General features: G+C 38.4%; 1 protein-coding gene across 5 annotated transcripts in view; it reads right to left on the reverse strand.

Moving 5' to 3' along the window:
- The window catches only part of MGMT (O-6-methylguanine-DNA methyltransferase), a 303,415-nt gene that overhangs the window by 268,827 nt on the left and 15,558 nt on the right, over positions 1–19,030 (reverse strand). For all 5 annotated transcript variants that reach the window (XM_084635437.1, XM_084635438.1, XM_084635436.1 and 2 more), the window contains exon 2: positions 8,985–9,032. In XM_084635437.1, the coding sequence (XP_084491563.1) occupies positions 8,985–9,032 (48 nt within the window). The remainder of the gene's footprint in view (positions 1–8,984; positions 9,033–19,030) is intronic.

The following is a 19,030-nucleotide window of genomic DNA, read 5'->3' on the forward strand; positions in this document are numbered from 1 at the left end:
TCTTCACTGGATCAGACATTTTGATCATATAAAGGAGTCTTTTCTTCAAGCAAATATAGAAAGCATACATTATTGTATTGGCATACCAATTTTAGAATTGTTCCTTGTATTGGTATATAGCTTACAGTACTTACACGTGAAATCTTAGTAGAGGGTTGTTCTCTGATAGAAATCTAAATGTACTTGGTTTCCAATACAGGCCTGTAACTTGTTTTACAAAAACTCTCCAAAACCAGATAAATACAAATGTTTGTCGTATTCCGCACCACCCCACACACCTCCCAAAGATACATTTTTACAACATTTTAATTAAACAAACAGTATCCAGTGTAATAATCTGAGAATATTACAAGCATTTTGATACTGGAATAGCTGTCATTACTCAAAATTACAATGAAGGGTCTGCAAACTTTTCATGTAACAAAGTTCCATGCCTTTTACATATTCCAACTATCACATATAGTGAAAAGAGTAAGAGAAGACAGTTCTATTCAGGGTGTGGAGTCAGTGCATTGCATGAATTACAGGCAAACCTGTTATTTGGGCAGACATTTTCCATGCAGAATGTCTACATTATTTTAACCATGTTAAAAAATAAACTCTGTTTTGTTGAGAAGTTCCAAAGCATGAAGACTCTAGATTGAGAATTTGAATTTGGCAGTTTATTTGCCCTAGTACAAGAAATTTGCCTTTTTGCCATCTTTATGAAAAGAATTTTGCAGCTAAATTATCTGAAAATTCAATCTGTAACGTGCATGCTCCAGCCCAGGACTACAGGGACTGGGCAGGACTTTCTCAGCAAGTGGTCTTCCTTATTGCTAGATGCCAATGTAACACAAAGCACAAGATCTGAAAGAAGGGAGAACGTGTCTTTTGTGCTCTCGATGTTCTCCTTGCAGGCACACATGCAACATGAGGGAGGAGGAGGAAATAGCCTGAATCTATGACAGAGATGTGAAGAGGGGGTTGGATAGGGTAGGAGCCAGGATGCATCTGGGAAACAATGGGGAGTTGGGCAGGAGCAAAGCAGAAAGAGAGATCTCCTGGTTAAGGCAGGATGAGCACCCAATATGTCAATGTTGTTAGTACTTCACTTAATGCACAACTGATATGTGCTCAGATACTATAGTGATGAGCATGGTTTAAAAACCTATACAGAATAAAACGATAGAAAAAGAGGCAACCAAATGCTGCCCTGGATTCTTGCTAAGTATTCTGAAAAATCATATTGAACACCCAAAATTAGGGGACACTTGACAATTTTAGCCTTAATATCTCTGTGCCTCAGTTCCCCATCAACATGAGAACAAACACCATCTAATCTCACAGAGATGTTAAGAAGATAAATAAGACCTTCTAATCCTAAAATTCTAAAACTTGGTGCTGCACACTGAATGAGGAGGATAAGAAGCAATTTTGGATAACTATCTATACACTGAATGAGGCAGGGATCCTGTGAGAAAAATATTAGTATGTGATGTGCCAAAAGACTATTTTAATGATTATGAACAAAGCACAAGATCTGAATGAATGAAAGCTGCACAAGCAGCCTTAAACATAGCATTCTGAGTACTGAATTTTGTAATTTGGTCTACATTTAAAAGTTAGATAGACATTGCTATGTTGGTCAGGGGCACAATATATACACATATCCACCCCTTACTGACATAGTAATGCTGACGTAAAACTCAGTTAGAGTTTTGTTGATGGAAGAATGCTTTACTGATGTAGCTACTTCATTTGGTTATCCCATACCAATGGAAAAACCCTTCTGTTGGTGTAGGCTGTGTCTATACTGCAGGGTTATGCCTCAGCTATGCAGATACAGCTGTACCAGTATAGTCTCCATAGTATAGACATACTCTTAACATTCTTTTAATTTAGTTTATTTTATATTTTTTTAAAAACTCTAAAAGTTTAATTCATTGGTGGGCACCTGAAATTCACAGATAATAAAGGGGGTAGCCCAAGAATATGGGCTATGAACGTCATAATTCTGGTTGTGAGGATGCGAAAGCAGGTTCTTCCCCAGAAGGCCACAGAGCCTCTGTAGCTATCGTTGCATTCTCCCCTGTGGCTATTATGTCTCCTTATGCAGGATGGTCAAGCTGGAGAATGGGATGTCATGGATCTATCTTGTATCTCAGCTGGACCACTCTTCCCACAAGTGTCCGCCCATTAGAGCAGAGGCAGGCTCCATAAAGCACAGCTGTTTGGGGTTTGCAACATGCTTCCCATCTCTGGCGCATTTGAACCATACCAATTCCATTTCATGCATTCAATACCTTCCCTATTTGACCACTAACATCAGTTTTAGCTACACTAAAAAAAAAAAAAGGTGTCATACTGTCTCCCTTCCTCTCAGTATCCTACCCCTGAATCAGAAATTCATGCAATCTCTCTTACCTGCTTTACATTTCAGGCACAGATATGGGTCTAGAAAGGACATTATCTTTACAATTCAAGTTGTGAAAAATATCTTTTCCTTCCACGGAAGCAAATACATGAGTTCCAACAAAAACCCCTATTGTTTCCTTTTCTGGCACTTAGATATTTTGCAGTTTAACTGTTATTTTAGTAATTAAAAATGAAAGCATTTTAATCACTGATCTAATAAGGCATTTTGAATGGGAGTTCTCTAAAAATACAAGATCCTTAACTACAAAATATATCTATTTCACAAAATCAGAATGAGAAAAGAAGTAAAGACTTAAGACTGGACTCCTGCTTAGGCAAAAGAGCAGGTGTATACAAGATTTAGATTTGGTGCTTAACAATTAGTGCTTAACCTTTCCAAAATAGAGTATGAGACTCACGAAGTAGAAAAATGGACAGATGCTGCTATCCCTGTTTTCATAGTCTAAGCATGAACCCAGGTCTGAATCACCATTTTCTCTCATTCTGATTAGCCTCTGCTCAGGAAGCCATCTTTTGATATTAACAGTCTTGCTAACTGATAACCCAAATGCAATCTTTTTTAGGAAAGCTGGGTGAGACAGTTGTGGTGCCACTCTGGTGGGAATTAGAATCCTCAGATTTCTTTAAACCCTGCCAATCAGGTTTCAGACTTCAGCAGGAGACAGAAATTGCATATGTGGCACTGGATTCTGACCTCCACCTAGTGATGTAGAAAGAAGAAAGTGTTCATTGCTGATTCTTTGCTATATTAAGGCTTTTCATAATATAAAGCAGGAGTCACACTTTTTCCAGTGTTAATCATATCTTAACAGAGTGTCTCATGAGTAAGGCCAGATTTTGGCACGGGTATGTTTATTAAACGTCATGGACAGGACGCAGGCAACAAACAATAAATCACAGATTTATTGAAGCCTGAGCCCCGCCGCCACGGAGCTGAATTATTGGAAATTTCAGGGAGTCATGGAGGTCTCATAAAATCACGGAATACGTGACCTTCATGGCTGACTCATAGCCTTACTCATGAACCACCTCATCCCACATTCACTAAGCTTTAACATCCCTGTGGCAACTAAGGCAACTGCAAACATGGAAAAATAATACTAAGAGTATGTATTTTTAATTTTGAAATGCAAATTAGTAAATGGAAACAAGGAGAGACAGCACCAGGTGACCAGCCATTTCTCCAGAGACAAAGTGGTTGACAAAGCACAGTTTATGAACTTAGAACTTACATCATAGACCATGTTTGAGGAGGTGTTGCTGACACATCTGCAGTCCCAATCATCGGTTCAATGGATATAAGTGAGTGGTTCTGCTACTTTAAGAGAGATCCCAAGTGGTAGTGATCTCAATAGGTAGTTTAACAAAACTACTCGTCTGCCCCTCAGAGCTCTCATGAGCATACCAAAGGTTTTATTTTTTTACCCCTCCTATTCAACATGTGCTTAATATCACCAAATGGGTTAGTAGGGAAATATCGGCACGCTAAAGAAACCATAATGATCGAACAACCAACCCTATGCCCTATCTCACGTAAAATGACGACGCTGGCAGACCCAGTGTTGGAGAGTGGAGCTCAACCACCACCTAGCATGCTGAGCTTCAACCTAGACTACATGGTAGCATATTGGCAGAAGTCAACTGGAAGGACTGCCTCAGGGAGTATACCCACCATTATATTAGTTCCACAGTCTGGGTGTGCTGTAGATCTTTTGTGGCTGAGGAAGATGCGTAGCTGAGAGAGATGATAGTTTTTAGATCCATCTGCATGTGTAAGAGAAACTTATCCTGTTCTTTCAGATGAAGACCTTTATATTCCTGTCCTTGATTCTAGACTACCCTAAAGCCCTTTACACCTTAAGACCATCCAGAAACTAAAACTAATAATAAGCATTGCATAGCAAAACCAGAAAATTACACTTGTGCTCTAATCAGCTATGGTCATTTGTTACTGTACCTTAAACATCTAAGGGAAAGTATTTGTTTTAATTTATACCAACCTGCCTATACTCTCTCAATTCATTGCCACAACAGATCAATCAGCAACTCAGCAGAGGCCCTCAAGCTGGCAAACTCCTAGCTAAGCGTGTTTGATATACACACTCAACAGAAGTCAAAATAAAATAAACCGGTACTGAGCTGCTGTTTCATCTTGTTTTTTGTTTTTTGGTTTTTTTTGGGGGGGGTGCGGGGGGAGGCAGGGAGATGGAAAGAGTGCAGGACAGGAAGGAAAGGGCTGGTTGGGAGATTCCAGTTCCATGGTTTGATGCTCATAGTAGTCGCATCACATTAGGGCTTAAATTTTGCCAGTATATGGAATAAAAGAATGGAATTTTACTGCCAGGTAATGAAAAGCAAAACACCAAGTGTCACTGCAGTAATATATAACCATCAGAGGGAAGTATTTTATCAATTAAAATGTCCATACAATATTCTTTTAGCTATTTAACAAATAATTTTTAAAAGTAAAGTATCTGTATCTAGGAAAACATAACACAAAAGGAAGCAAAGAATCTCTGTTTTTTTGTTTTGTTGACAAATATATAACAATGAAAAATCTACAGTACTATAGGCAATGAACATTATGCTTACCATGCAATGCTATCAAGAGTTACTGTAAAAGTGGTGTAAATATTACATTTAAGAACTGGTTATATTTTGAAACTAAGCAAATACAAAATTTAACTACCATAACGATTCTGTACATGTATGCAGATGCATACCCATTTACAAAGACCATAAGCATATATTTAAGTACACCCTTTGTTATACAGTTAAGCTATGCACATAGACATCCATATGAATTTATTGTATCTGCAAGGAGAAGAAGAGAAGAATTTTACCAGGTATTGGTACACCAGATGAACTGTACTGCTTCTTAGATTTATTTTCATTTTTGTTCTTTAATCCAAGAGGTAAAGAGTGAATTTAATATCGGGTAACATTTCATAATTTTTATTATAATCCACAAAATTCCAAATCTGCTATTTCTTGCATTCTCTGAAAAAGCCGAAGTCAGCTAAATAAGAGATAATGTAACTAGGCATAACACAATAAAAGATATTACCTTTGCAATGCATTATTACTGCCAATTATAAGAATCACTTCAACTTAATTTCAAAAGCACAATCACCCTCAACTGTAACAGTCTCTTTTTTTAAATTTCAAACAGTATTACATTAAGGCAATAACTCACCTTCCAGCTATAATATCAGTCTCCCTTATTGCAAAAATGCATTTCATAAATACTTCTCATCGACAAGTCAAGCTAATTCAGGTTAATTTTATTGTATTTTGGTGCTCTCTCACATTTGTGTGCAATTACCTTTATCATTTTATTGCCATGCCAGAAAGTAATCAGAGCAATTATTTGAAAGAGGTGGTGTATAAACTCTAAATCACACTTGCTGGCATTTTTGATAAAATAGCAGCTTTATCTCAGAAAGTGGCGGGGACATTGGATAAATCATGCATCAGTCAAGTGTAGCTGACCCCCAAGTGCATTGCACAATATCAGAAGTGCTTCAAAAGAAACTTTCCTACATCATCCATCATTCTTCATAATACTAAAATAGCTACACCTGAAGAGTAGGAGCTGGAGAATGATAAAAAAAAAACCCAAATCCAAGCAATATGGGCAAAGCCATTAACGGTGTTCCTTTTTAAACTAAAAAGATAGTGGGGAACCTGGACTTTGCTCATAAACAAATACGACTTCATTGCAATAATCAGCTGTAAAGTGAGTAATATGAACAGTTTTAAATATAAATGAAACACCTAATGTAACTGTGCAAAAACCAACTAAAGATTACCAACACACAAAGATACAGACTCAAAATATATATGAGACAGAGCTATATGTAACAAAATAGCAGATAAATTATCTGTTATGGGAACACATTATATTCATGCCCTAACAAGAGGCAATACAGGAAGATTCACTTTAATATTGTGGTTTTGATTCTGCATTACAGGGGTATGAGTACTTTGTGTATAAATATAGAATAACTCATCATAAGTAGGACACGGAGCCAAAAGAATCCAATTAATGTTGTGATTAAAACAAGAACATCTGCATAGTTAGTGGCTACTAAGTTTCTGAATCCTAGTAGCCAGACTATGGCCACACAGGGGAAAGAATACCACCTTGTTTGCATACTGATGCTTATACTTAAACCCAAGTGTCTGCAGAAAAACTGATTCTCTGACAACATATTTTTTAACCATACTCTCAAGAATAAAGGAGCAGGCACTCCACCTTCCTGAGAATTACTTCCTCTCAGTTCATAGGATCATGCCAGGGGCTCCACCTCATTTACACTTACACATACCCTGAGTACACACTTGCATTAGATGTCAGCAGCCTTGTACTCCCACGATGAACACCACAAAAGGCCTTGCAGGATCAAGGCTTATATGTTAAGTTGTAATGCAAATACAATGATTTTGGAAAACACTCATCTTTATATCTGGCTTTTTTCAGAACCCATTTTCTCAGTTTCAGCAAACTAGATGCTCATGTAAAACAGTTCCGTGAAACATGCACAGTCTCTCTCTTTTTTTTTTTTTTTTTTTAAAAGGGTCAATTGTCACCTATTTCAGATTCATGTTTTCTGTCACTCAGATGTGGTTTAACTTGTCAGAATAATACGTTAAACCAATTATACATATTATAAATAGGCTTGGAAGAATTCAATGTTTGTTTTTTTCATAATTTTGACTGATACCAATATTTACTTTTTAAGTATTGTTTTATTTGTATCAGTTTAAATTTTCCACAGTTGCAGGAAATTATGGGGGAGGTCAGAATTATTTAAAGACAGCAGATGTTGAGATTCAAAAAGTTAAAGCTTTACACCCATTAAAACACTAATTGTCAACATCACATCAAAATATGCAAATAAAATATCCTTAAATCAAACTCTAACAAGTTTCCAAGCAGCATTTTTCTGACTTTGTCTGTCTGTAAATTTCTATCATCATCTATGGAAATACTTTTTGGTCAATGTGTGAATGGTGAAATCATTGTTTGCCGACATTTAATCAGTAAAAAACTAATCCTTTCAAGCCTAATTATAAATATCTCTAATTCTAAATAATGAAACAGAATGTGTTACAATGTACAATTTTACTGTACGCAGAACAAAAGAAAGGAGTCAACATTATACTACTATTTGCTATTGTACCTTCACACAGTACGAGTCAAAATCCTTCTCCCTATATTATACCAAATCAGGAGAGTCTGAATTTATTTTAGTTTTAGCATTCTGCCTCCTCAGATATCAAGAGGAACCCCATATAACAACTAATGAACGTAAGTGGGGAAATGAAAAGGTTAAATAGACCATAAATTATTATTAGTTTAATTTAGTTTGCCAGCTATATCATGTCTAGCTGTGAATGAGATTGAACTAGTGATTCTTTTAAAAAATCCCCCAGTTGTTTGAAAATGAATAATATTTCTCTGCGATTAACCCCAAAATACCTGCTACAGGATGTGTTTTCAGGAAGCAAGTGTACACACACACAAATATGTTGCAGAAATACATTAAAAACACAAAGATGGTTTAGAAAGAGAAATCAAAACACGAAACACAACAAATCACATTTCTTCATTTTTCCATATATCAAACTATTCCACTTTTTAAAAATTAAAAATACTAAGTCATTGAAAAGGGTCTAGAAAGACAGACACTGATTTTACAGGAAGAAAAAATGGTATTTCCACTGCAGGGTACACAAGATGGAAACACACAAAGATACTATTCCAAATACATTACATCATGTAAAACAGATTGAAGCTATGGGATATCTGCCACTATTTTATTTAGACATTTTTATATGGTGTTAGAGGCTGGCAACAGTACCAGGATTACCTGTACAAGTTTGATTTTACTAAATGTTACATCCCATGAGGCATGATATTAATCTTGCCACAAAAGTAATGAGTATAGTGCAAAAATAGTAATTATTACTTGTGGTCATTCATTACTGATAGTCTTCTTGGTGATTTTAAAAACAAAGCCATTAGTAACACTAGCACTGGCTACAAAGGGAAAGAAAGACTTTCCATGAATTAAATAGATGTTCACCAACTAATCTTCAGAAGGTAAAATTTTCACATAAAAAGGTCCTGAGTTTTCTGCTATATGATCATGTTTTCTTATGTTTCCACATAAACACAACTGTCTTCCTAAACATCTGAGCCTATCCCAACTCATAAGCATAAAACATCCAAAAAGTCACAAAATGATTCTGTAATAAAGGCTATACTAATTATGAAGGGGCAGAAAACAGCTAACTTTACACTAAAAATACAGCACTGTCCTATTAGTTTATGGTCTGTGGAAGATAGATATGTGATGGGGAAAGGTCCACTGATGCCTTTTACCAACCATGACAGAGCTACAGAGATTTACAATGTAGCATCAATCTTGTCAACTGAATTCTTAACACTGACTGCTGGACACTAGGGAAAACACACAAACTATGTTATGTGAACTCTTTTGTAATGCTGTTACTTTTTATGTGTACTTAAATGCAAGGATATTTTCACAGGAACTTACTTTTTGATGAAGTCTTGATGCCATGTTAAGTACATGAAGGAGTTTTGCCTATAAGAAAGGAAAAGGAAATCCTGTTAGAAAAAGATAAGGCTACTACAACCCAAATTTCATAAACCGTTGACAAGAAAAGCACGTCAATGTTATTATTTCTCCTCTTATTACACAATATACTGTTAGGCTTATGATTATAAAAAGTGGGCTCTGAATTTCAGGGCTTGCAGTATTAAAAGGGGGATGGACTGGTTTTGTTTTTTTTTTTTTTGCAAGCAAACAGGAATTTTAAAGTTCACTAGGTCATCTATCATCTGTAATGAGCGATAATCAACAGATGACATGTGGAGGACTTCTCTCATCACAAGTCCTATAAAACTTTGATCCACAGGATAAGAATGCACTTTAAGAAGTGCCCCATGCCTGTAAAAAATATTACTTAAAATAATACACTGTGCTTGTGTGTTATTAAATAATAACTACCTTTTTTGTTTTAGGAAATATATACGTATATTTTAAAGAAGGAAAATAAGGGACCTATGTGAAGGGTAGTCTGGATCGAAGAGCAAAAGGAAGGCAGATTCCAAAATAAAGTACGTATTTTACAGTCATAATACTCAAGCAAAGGAGATTCATTGTCACTGCTGTCATCCTAGATCAGCTGATCTGAATATCTGAATGTAAATGTCACCTACAAGGATGGGGGAAAATGGGTGCTATTCGGATACAAAAAAGGCCTCAAAGTTCTTTCACACATTTTTGTTTTGTACTTTAAACCTTACCTATGATATGTAGTTACACTGATGTCACTGCACATGTGCAAGCCCCTAGTGTAGCCATGCTGCAATAAGTCTACACCAGAGACTCAGAATGCACAGAAAGCCTGCACTAATGTAATAAGTCTACACCAGAGGCCTGATCCAAAGTTCTACAGACATCAGAGGAAAGACTCCATAGTGACTTCAACTGGGCTTTGAACCAGGGTCTAAGGGTATAGTTTTGGTATAGTTTTGTCTGTGTTTCTACACCTGTGCAAAAAGCCCAAAACAAAACAAAATCAATTTAGACATGACCTTGGAAGTATTAGAAATGTTAAGTCTTATTTTTCCTTTGTTTGCTGGAGGTCTTTCTTATAAACTAATGTGTGTGTGCATCAGGAGCATTCTGAGCCTTTAATTAAATGGGTGGAGGTGTTGAATCCTTAACAAGGCGATCACTCCTCCCAAGTGTTTCAGTTCGATGTGTGTCAAAATAAAGAGCTTTATATAGCCTGAATAAAAATCACATCCTCTCTTAATCAGGCTAATCTTACATGTGACACCACAGCTACCACAGTTGTCCATAGAGTTTCAGACCTAAATTTCTAAGGTTAAAAAACAGAGAGAGAGAGAGAGAGAGAGAGAGACAAATATTTTAAATAGTGACTGATTTTGGACGCCTCAATTTTTGATTGCTCAGCTTGCAACACTTCAGTTGGCACTAATTTTGTAAGTATTTTCTGAAAATCAGGGCCCTTAAAAGTTATTTTGAACTTGCATAACCAAAAATGAAGACACTTGAATTCACTTGGCACTTTTGAAAATCTTGGCCTTAAGTCTTAAAGCCCCCATACTTCTGACAGGTCATTTTAATATAGCATAAAATGAGAAAAAAATGGAAGCACATGAAGTTTTTTCTTTAGCAGATAGTTTTTGAAGGTTACCAACTTTTACTTTCAGTAAATATGTAAATTTTTATTGTTGATCTCAATCCAGGCTCTCAAGTCAAATAAAAGAAACATGAATTTGTGGAGGTTTTTTACTACTACTACTATTATTATTATTATTATTTAGAGGCTTTGCTATGGCACTGATCAAAATATAATCTTTAAACAGATAATAAATTTAGACTTTCAATACATGTGATTTGATCATCATCATCTCCATCTGACAGATCAAGAAAGAGAGATCAGACAGGTTGAGTGATTTGCTTAAGGCAGCTAGAAGGTCTCGGATGGAGCTAGGAACAGACCAGAACTTTTGATTCCCAATCCGGTGCCTCAATCAGAAGACCATGCATTCTCTACTAAAACAGGCCCCAATCCTGGGAAGAGTCATCTGAACAAATGAGGCTCCATGTTATCATGCAGATCGCTTTGGAAGATCAGAATCACAGTATTAATTGAAACAAAACAGAGCTAGAGCGAACACAGAGGCATAGATCAAGTAAATTAAGCCATCTACCGAGACTACCATATAGCCAATTGCAAAAACAAACCAAACTAACAAAAAACAGTTCTACAACTAGTATAGTATGTTGGAAAAAGTTAGCCATATTAGGCGGCTTTATTCTATTAACTTTTTTTTTTTTTTTTTTTTTTTTTTTGGAGTAACTGACAAAATTGCCAAGTGGTTAAGAATTCAGCAAATGTCTCTTTTGGCATTCGCTACCTCCTCCACAACAAGAGCCACCCATCTGTCTGAAGGGGGTGAAACAACTTTAATTTTAATTTGAAAACCTGAACTGAAATGTTCATGACTTCTTAAAAATTGCAAACACATTTGCAAACAGAACTCCAAAGTTCTACAACTTGTGTACATGTCAATTTCCTTTACATTACAAATATTGGTTTAATTCATTTCAGCCCAAAATCCCCTCCTTTGCATTCAAAAACCTAGAGAACTCTGCATCTCTCAGAAATCTCTCTATGCCACCAGAAATTGAGCTCTTGAGGAGCACAGTTTCATAAAGGTAGCACTGGTGAACTCATCTACATTGCTAAGACCCATGCAGTGGAATTACTCCTACTTCACATCCTTTGGGGAAATACACAGCAGGAGCTCTGAGATGTTGTACTCAGTGTTTGTCCCGCTGTAGATGCACATGCACCTCACAAAAATCAAGGTCCCACCCCCCCATTAACAGCATGCCCCAACTGACACATGTGGCTCCCATGTGAGGGCATAAAGGGCAAAGCAGACGCAACCTTCCCTCAGTCCCCTGACAATTCAAAGTTTTTGGTAGCTGAAGACTACAAAAAGTGGGACTGGATTTGTCTTGTGAGATACACACTAACTATAACACCTCACAGAATCACAGTTACCGTAGGGTAAGTAACCATTCTTTCTTCTTCAAGCATGTGTCAGTGTGGAATCCATTCTAGGTAACCGGAAAGCAGTATCCCCTCAAGACAATGGGAGGAGGCATTTCAACGGCATCAGCTGAAGAATGTTGTTCTCTGGAACTTGACATTTAAGACATAGTGTTTGACAAAGGTCACTGGGTTATGTCACGCCACCACCTTACAGATTTCTGATACTGAAACATTCCTGACGTAGGCGGAGTATGTTGTTTGTGCTCTGGTGGAATGAGCCTTTATGTTCAGTGGAAAAGGTAGACCAGCCAGCTGGCAATACCGCAAGATGCATTGTGTAATCTATTTCTATGTCCCTTTTGATGAGATTGCTTGCTCTTTAGAATGCCCAGCTATGGCTAAAAGTAGACATGCCAACAGTCTGAATGATTGTTTTATTACCTTGAAAAGACTAAAAAAGTCTTAGATATACCTTGTGTGTTTAATTACTTTTCTCCCAGTGCCAAATGCGGTTTCAGGAAGGAGACAAGCAGTATTGCTCATTGGTTTCTGAAATCGCCTTAGGAATGAACTTTAGGTGAGGCCTCAGCACCACCTTGCCCATATGGAAAGCCTCACAAGAGGTTCGGCCACAAGTGCTGAAGTGACAGCCACTAGGAAAAACAAACAGTCTTCAAGGTGACGTGATTCAGGAAGCATTCTGAGAAAGGGTCAAATGGAGGCGTCATGAGCCTCAGGAGGACTATACTGGAGATCCCAAGCTGTACATTCTTTTACCAGTGGGTAAGTGTACAACAGCCCTGTGAGAAACTTTGATGCTGTAGGGCAAGAAAAGACAGAGCATGAGAATAGAGAATACAGGTAGATTGCAAGCTGAGATTGCTCCAAGGTGGATGTTAAATGTGCTAAATGAAAGGCTGGCCTGTTTTAAATGCAATAAAGTAGTCCAAGATCTTTGGTATCGAGGCCTGGATCAGGCCCAGACAACGTAGGGTTGTCCATACTGAGATAGGGGTATTTTCCCACTCTGTATCAGTGTTTTGTGGGCCACCAGTGAACAGCCTTTGTCCACAGTATTCAGCCAACCAAGAGCCATGCCATGAGGTGGAATGACTGTCTGGATGAATCATCAGGCTATGATGCAATGAGATCAGGTCCAGGCAATCCAGTAGCTGGATCAGAGGCTGGTTGGACATCTGTAACAGATCTGTCAGTCAAGACAGCATCAGCCAGTATAAGAATGTCTCTCCTGACACTGGAAATTACACTAGGATTTGGTAAAAAGGTGTAAAACAGGACTCTGCTCCATGAAGGAGGAAGGCATCAAGCAATGATCTTGGACTCAGACCTCCTCTGGAGCAAGTGTTCTAACACTTGGCATTGTTTGCCACCAAAGACTCAGAATTGGATGGCCTTCAGGCAAAGAGGCAAAAAGTGAGTGCCCCTTTTGTAGTATAATGCGTTGTCTGTGAAGAACTGCACTTCAGGTAGGAACACCATACAGGCCAATCTGATAACTAAGCTCTAGGACACTCATGTGCAGCCTTGTCGTCATCTGGGGACCAGATTCTCTTAATCTCTAGATTGGCCAAATGAGCTCCCCAACCTGTCCCTGACGCCCCTGTGCTGAGAGTCTTTCTTGGGGAGGAAACTGAAAAGGATGTCCTTTTATGCGTGTTTGTGGATACCAGCAACCAAGGGAGATCTGCAATGACATATTGTGGGACTGAAACTTTCCTATCCAATGTCTCGCCAGAGAATAGACAGACCTGAGCCAGAGCTGAAGGGGCCACAAATGATATCTGGCAAGCAGCATCACTTATGAACATGCCAACATGTGGTCTAACACTGCAAGGCATGTCTGTACTGCTGTAGTTGGTTCTGATATTAACTGAGGTATGAATGCTTGGAATGACTGGAACCTGTCCTCCGGGAAGAACTTTTTTTTTTTTTCTGATCTGGAATGGAGCAGGGCTCTTATGAGCTCTATTGTCTGCAATGGGTGAAAAATGTTCACAGTTCACGAGGAGGCCAAGCCAGGTGAAGAGAAGCAGAGCATATTCCAAGCTCGCTGCTGTCCTTCACTGCAACCTGCCTCTGATCAGCCAGTCATCCAAGTAAGAGTAGATGTGAACGTCTTGTATTCTCAAGTGGGCCACTACCACCACAAGGCGTTTTGTGAAGACCTTTGGTGTTGTGCAGTTTCTGAATGGCTGTACCTTATATTAGTATTGACCTGACTGTGAATCTCAAGTGCTTCCAGTGGGACAGGTGGAAGGCTATAGGGAAGCACATCTTGCAAGCTAAGAGCCACAAACCAGTCTTTAGCCAGAAGAGAGAGAAAGATGGAGGCTAGCTTTACCATCCAGAACCTGAAGCAGCATATATATTTGTTCAGTCTACTCAGGTGTAGGAGAAGATGAAGAGCTCTTTCTTCTCCGGGGGGGGGGGGTGTAAGAGGAGTACCAGGAGTAGAAGCCTCTTTCCTCGAACTACCATGGAACGGCTTCTAGACAGAGTGAGGCCATTACTTTGTAATTGGCTCTCATGAGACATAAATGAATGGAACAGCCATGGGCAACCATGTCTAATAATAACCATGTCTAATTTGTCCAAGGCTGCTCCCAAAATTAGCTCCAGATCTGTTTTGAAGTGGCTCCCAATACCCCCATTAAATCAAGTGTCCGGATGACTTGTTGAGGTGAGTGACAGACAAGGTTGATGATGGGCATCTCCTTGAGTACTGCAATCATTTCTGCAACGTGTACGCTAGCTGTTTGCCTGGACAGTACAGGTGAACTCACTGTTTCTGTAGGGTCTCCCCACGTCTGAGGGGACACTCACTGATTGCTCAAGTAAGTGTAGTTTCAATTGCGTCCCCCTCAACTTGTACTCAACAAGAAGGATTTACACATGGAACATTGGGCGATGTGGCTCAGACAGAAAAGCATTGTCTATACCCACTGACTAAGGGAGCAAGTTCATTGCGTGTTGGACAGCTTTTAAATCCTGAAGGTTTAAAGTCTGACATCGCAGTTGGCTTGAGGTGCCTCACCATACAGTAGAGGAGAGTGTACCTGAGTCTCAATTTTTTCGCCCAGGAACATACAAAATAAAGGAGGGTGAAGGATTTTCCTTCATGAAAATACTCTAGAAGATGAGTTTGAAGCTTGGAGAACAAATAGTGGGATGGGCACTCACCACGTTCCATCTGATTACCACGGGTGGTAAGACAGAACTCGAGGGAGGGTGACAGCCTAATATGGGAGCACAAGGTGGTCCGGGCACGTGTTGCCCCAAATGACACTGCTATTCAAATTAAATCAAAACGTCAGGCATATGTGTACCAATCCTAGGATTCACACTGACACATAACCGAAGAACTTCTGTTGCCAAGTTCATCTACATTAACCCTTACTATATCACTACTTGACTTACCCATTGAGTTACTGTCAATATGACAACTTATCCTTCCCTTTATGACTGAAGTTACAACGCTTATTCATCTATAAAGTGATTGCAGGATTGGTCCCTACATTACAAATCATAGCAAGAAATGAGAGGGAAGAGAATATGGGTAGGACGAGGGTTACAACAGTAAAAGGTTAAAGACCTTCTTTATTACATGTTCCCCCATTTGAACCCCAGGCATTAAATATTTATCTTTCTAGCAATATATATTGTTAAATTCACCATAAGGTGAATTTATGAAGTGATTCTAATCAAGGTATATTTCAATAAGTATGGGACAGAAGAGCACAGGAGCACAGTTATAAATTCACTAGTACTAGTGACAATGTTGAGACCTCATTATACAGAACTGATAATTATTGTTAAAAAGCATAAGCTTTCGCGAGCTACAGCTCACTTCATCGGATGCATTCAGATGAAGTGAGATGTAGGTCACGAAAGCTTATGCTCAAATAAATTTGTTAGTCTCTAAGGTGCCACAAGTACTCCTTTTCTTTCTGCGAATACAGACTAACATGGCTGCTACTCTGAAACCTGTCATATTATAAAAAAGTTATTTATCATTTGGCGAGATCAACTATTTGAAGGACTTTTTTGTGTATTGTAGAACTCTTAGTATATTGGCAGTTCTAAACAGATACTTAACAAAAATAATGTGAATCAAAAAGAACTGCAAGGTGACCTAACATAACCTAGTTGGAAAAGAAAAAAACAACAATCAGAATTTGAAAGAATGAGAATCAATTTGAAGAAAATTTACAAGTAACAAATGGCAGAAATACAAGATTAACATGCTCTTAGTTAACTATACCTCACTCTGCAAGATGACAAACAAAACTGTTTGTTTCCACAGTGCTTGAGCTAAACGTCGTCATTTAAATTAACTCCTGAATTAAGTTTTGATTTATACTTACAATAAGCGTTAAAAAACATTGTCACTTCACTTACATTAGTGTGGAACAACTAAACTAGAGCTTGCCTATTCTTGTTCAGAACCTCTCCTTACAAGATACTCTTTCAGTCCACAGAAATGTGTACATCTTAGCAGGGGGAAAAAATTTCACACTCTCCCTTCCCTGCACTCAAATGCAGGACTTGATGCTGGGTTACTATAAAGTGGAAACTTCACAGAGGTCAAGTGTTGGATCTCAAATGATAAGAAAGGGTGTTCTTTCTTTCAGCTCTCCTGCTGACTAATCCAGAGGAAAGCATTGTTTTGCATTCTAGTACGATCCACTTGCTTCCCTATCTTCCTATTGGGAAATAAAATGTTGCAGAGACAGCAACTGCTCATGGCTGAATGAAGGGCTCTTTTAGTATGTCAGGTAAGCTAGACGACAAGCATTCATTCTGGCTGAAGAAGCTTAGAGCTGAACAGACAGCTCACAAACAGAAGTCTATGGGACAAATCTATTCACGAAACAGTTAAAATCCTTCTAATAGAAAACTTTATGCATATTTATTAAAATTTGAATTACAGCATGTTCACTTATATTCATTAAATTTACCTGCTTCTCTCTCAGCAAGCCAGAAACCTACATCAAAATAAGATTAGCAAGAAACAGCTCAAGTAGCATCAAAGTACTTATATTGATGTCTAAACACCTCAAATTCCAAGCATTATACATACTTAGATGGATCTCTGATTCTCTTTATCCATGCCCCTGCCACTTCTCTTACAATACTGAGAGAAAGCCAGAGTGAAGATGCGGATTTTACATTTTGTTCTGAAGGAGCTAAGGCTTGTAGTTATTCTAATTAACCTCTTTTGTCAGCAAGTTCCACAGCTACTGGGAAAGCTCCTTTTCCTATGTACTGGGACAAAACTTTCTGTTCCAGAAATTAGATATAGTTGTAGGAGCAGGATTTTATATTTGTACTATAAGAATTAATGTATGATTTGATCATCCTGCAGCCACCCTTTTTGAATAGCAGAAAGGAATGGCCCTCTGGGACACTGGTAGAAACGCATCTGACAGACTGCCAATGTCTGTACTGATGTTGAGACAGGGACAGATCAGAACAATCCTTATGACTGATTATGGTCACCCTTTTGTTTTAGGCTAAGATTTCATTATAGTATTTGCTCTAAGGTCTTGTTTCTTGTATGCATTGCAAACTAAGTTCTGTAAGGTTCTTTTGTAATCCCTTCAGTAACCATATAATCCTTTCCAAAATGTTATCCTGTCTGAAGGTCTCTGTAAAAGACTGTGAGAATGAGGAATGTATGCATCAGGAAAAGATAAGGTGTGAAGGCCATTGTTAAAGTCAGATGGTCAAGGAAGGAGAAGTGAAGAAACTAAAAGGACACCAGAGAACCATCAAACACGCATCCATAAGTGAGGAAAGGCAGACTGACGACCCTGAAGTGGAGACTGGCACCCCTAAAGACAAGACAATTGATTAAATCGAAACCAGGACAGGATAACCCTCTTGGAGGTGTTTTGGAATGTTAACATCAAAAGACAACACCAATTAAGGAGTAACCAGTCACAAACTGACACAGCAAAATCCACAGACTTCAACAGAGAAAAAAAAGACTAGAAGAACAGGGTGCTTGGCCATGGGACTTTGGGTTCGTCTTGCCACACTCCAGGAGCATCGGATTGCGACCGACAGAGACTGGCTCCCCTCTGCGACCAATCTGGCTGGCCACTAGATTGATCCAGACTCTGGACTGGTAACTATAAACATCAACTGGCAGGACCGTGTGCTTGGTGTGTGTGTGTGTGTGTGCGCGCGCAAGAGAGAGACGGAAAAGTATATGCTAACTGTGGTATTCTCAATAAATGCGCGTTTTGCCCTCTCCCGTATAAAAGATCTCATGTGCTTTGTATAGCATAAGATAGTAGCCAAGGGGACAGTAATTTTAGGCTTGATTCTGAATAGGGAAGACTCCGTAGCAAATCTGAAGGTGGGAGGCAATTTGGGTGACAGTGATCATGAAATGATGATTTCATGATTCTAAGGATAGGAAGGAGTGAGAGCAGCGGAATAAGGACAATGGACTTCCAAAAAAGCAGACTTTAACAAACTCAGAGAACTAGTAGGTAAGGTCCCACAGGAAGAAATCTTAAGAGAAAAAGGAGTTCAGGAGAAGGGGCAGTTTCTCAGAAAGAGAATATTAAAGGCACAAATGCAAACTATCCTTATGCAAAGAAAATATAGGAAGAATAGTAAGGGACAATATGGGTCCATCAGGAGCACATTAATGACCTAAAATCAAAAAAGAATCCTACAATAAGTGGAAACATGGACAAATTGCTATGGAAGAGTACAAAAGAACAGCACAAGTATGTAGGGACAAAATTAGAAAGGCTAAGGAACAAAATGAGTTACACCTAGCAAAAGGACATAAAAGGCAATAAGAAAAGGTTCTCCAAATATATTAGGAGCAAGAGATACGAAGGAAAGTGTAGATCCTCTACTTAGTGGGGAAGGAGAGCTAAAAACTGATGACATCAAGAAGGCTGATGTATTTAATGCGTATTTTATTCCAGTATCCACTGAA

This window comes from Lepidochelys olivacea (genome assembly GCF_965140295.1).
Source record: "Lepidochelys olivacea isolate rLepOli2 genome assembly, chromosome: 7".
NCBI classification, from domain to species: domain Eukaryota; kingdom Metazoa; phylum Chordata; order Testudines; family Cheloniidae; genus Lepidochelys; species Lepidochelys olivacea.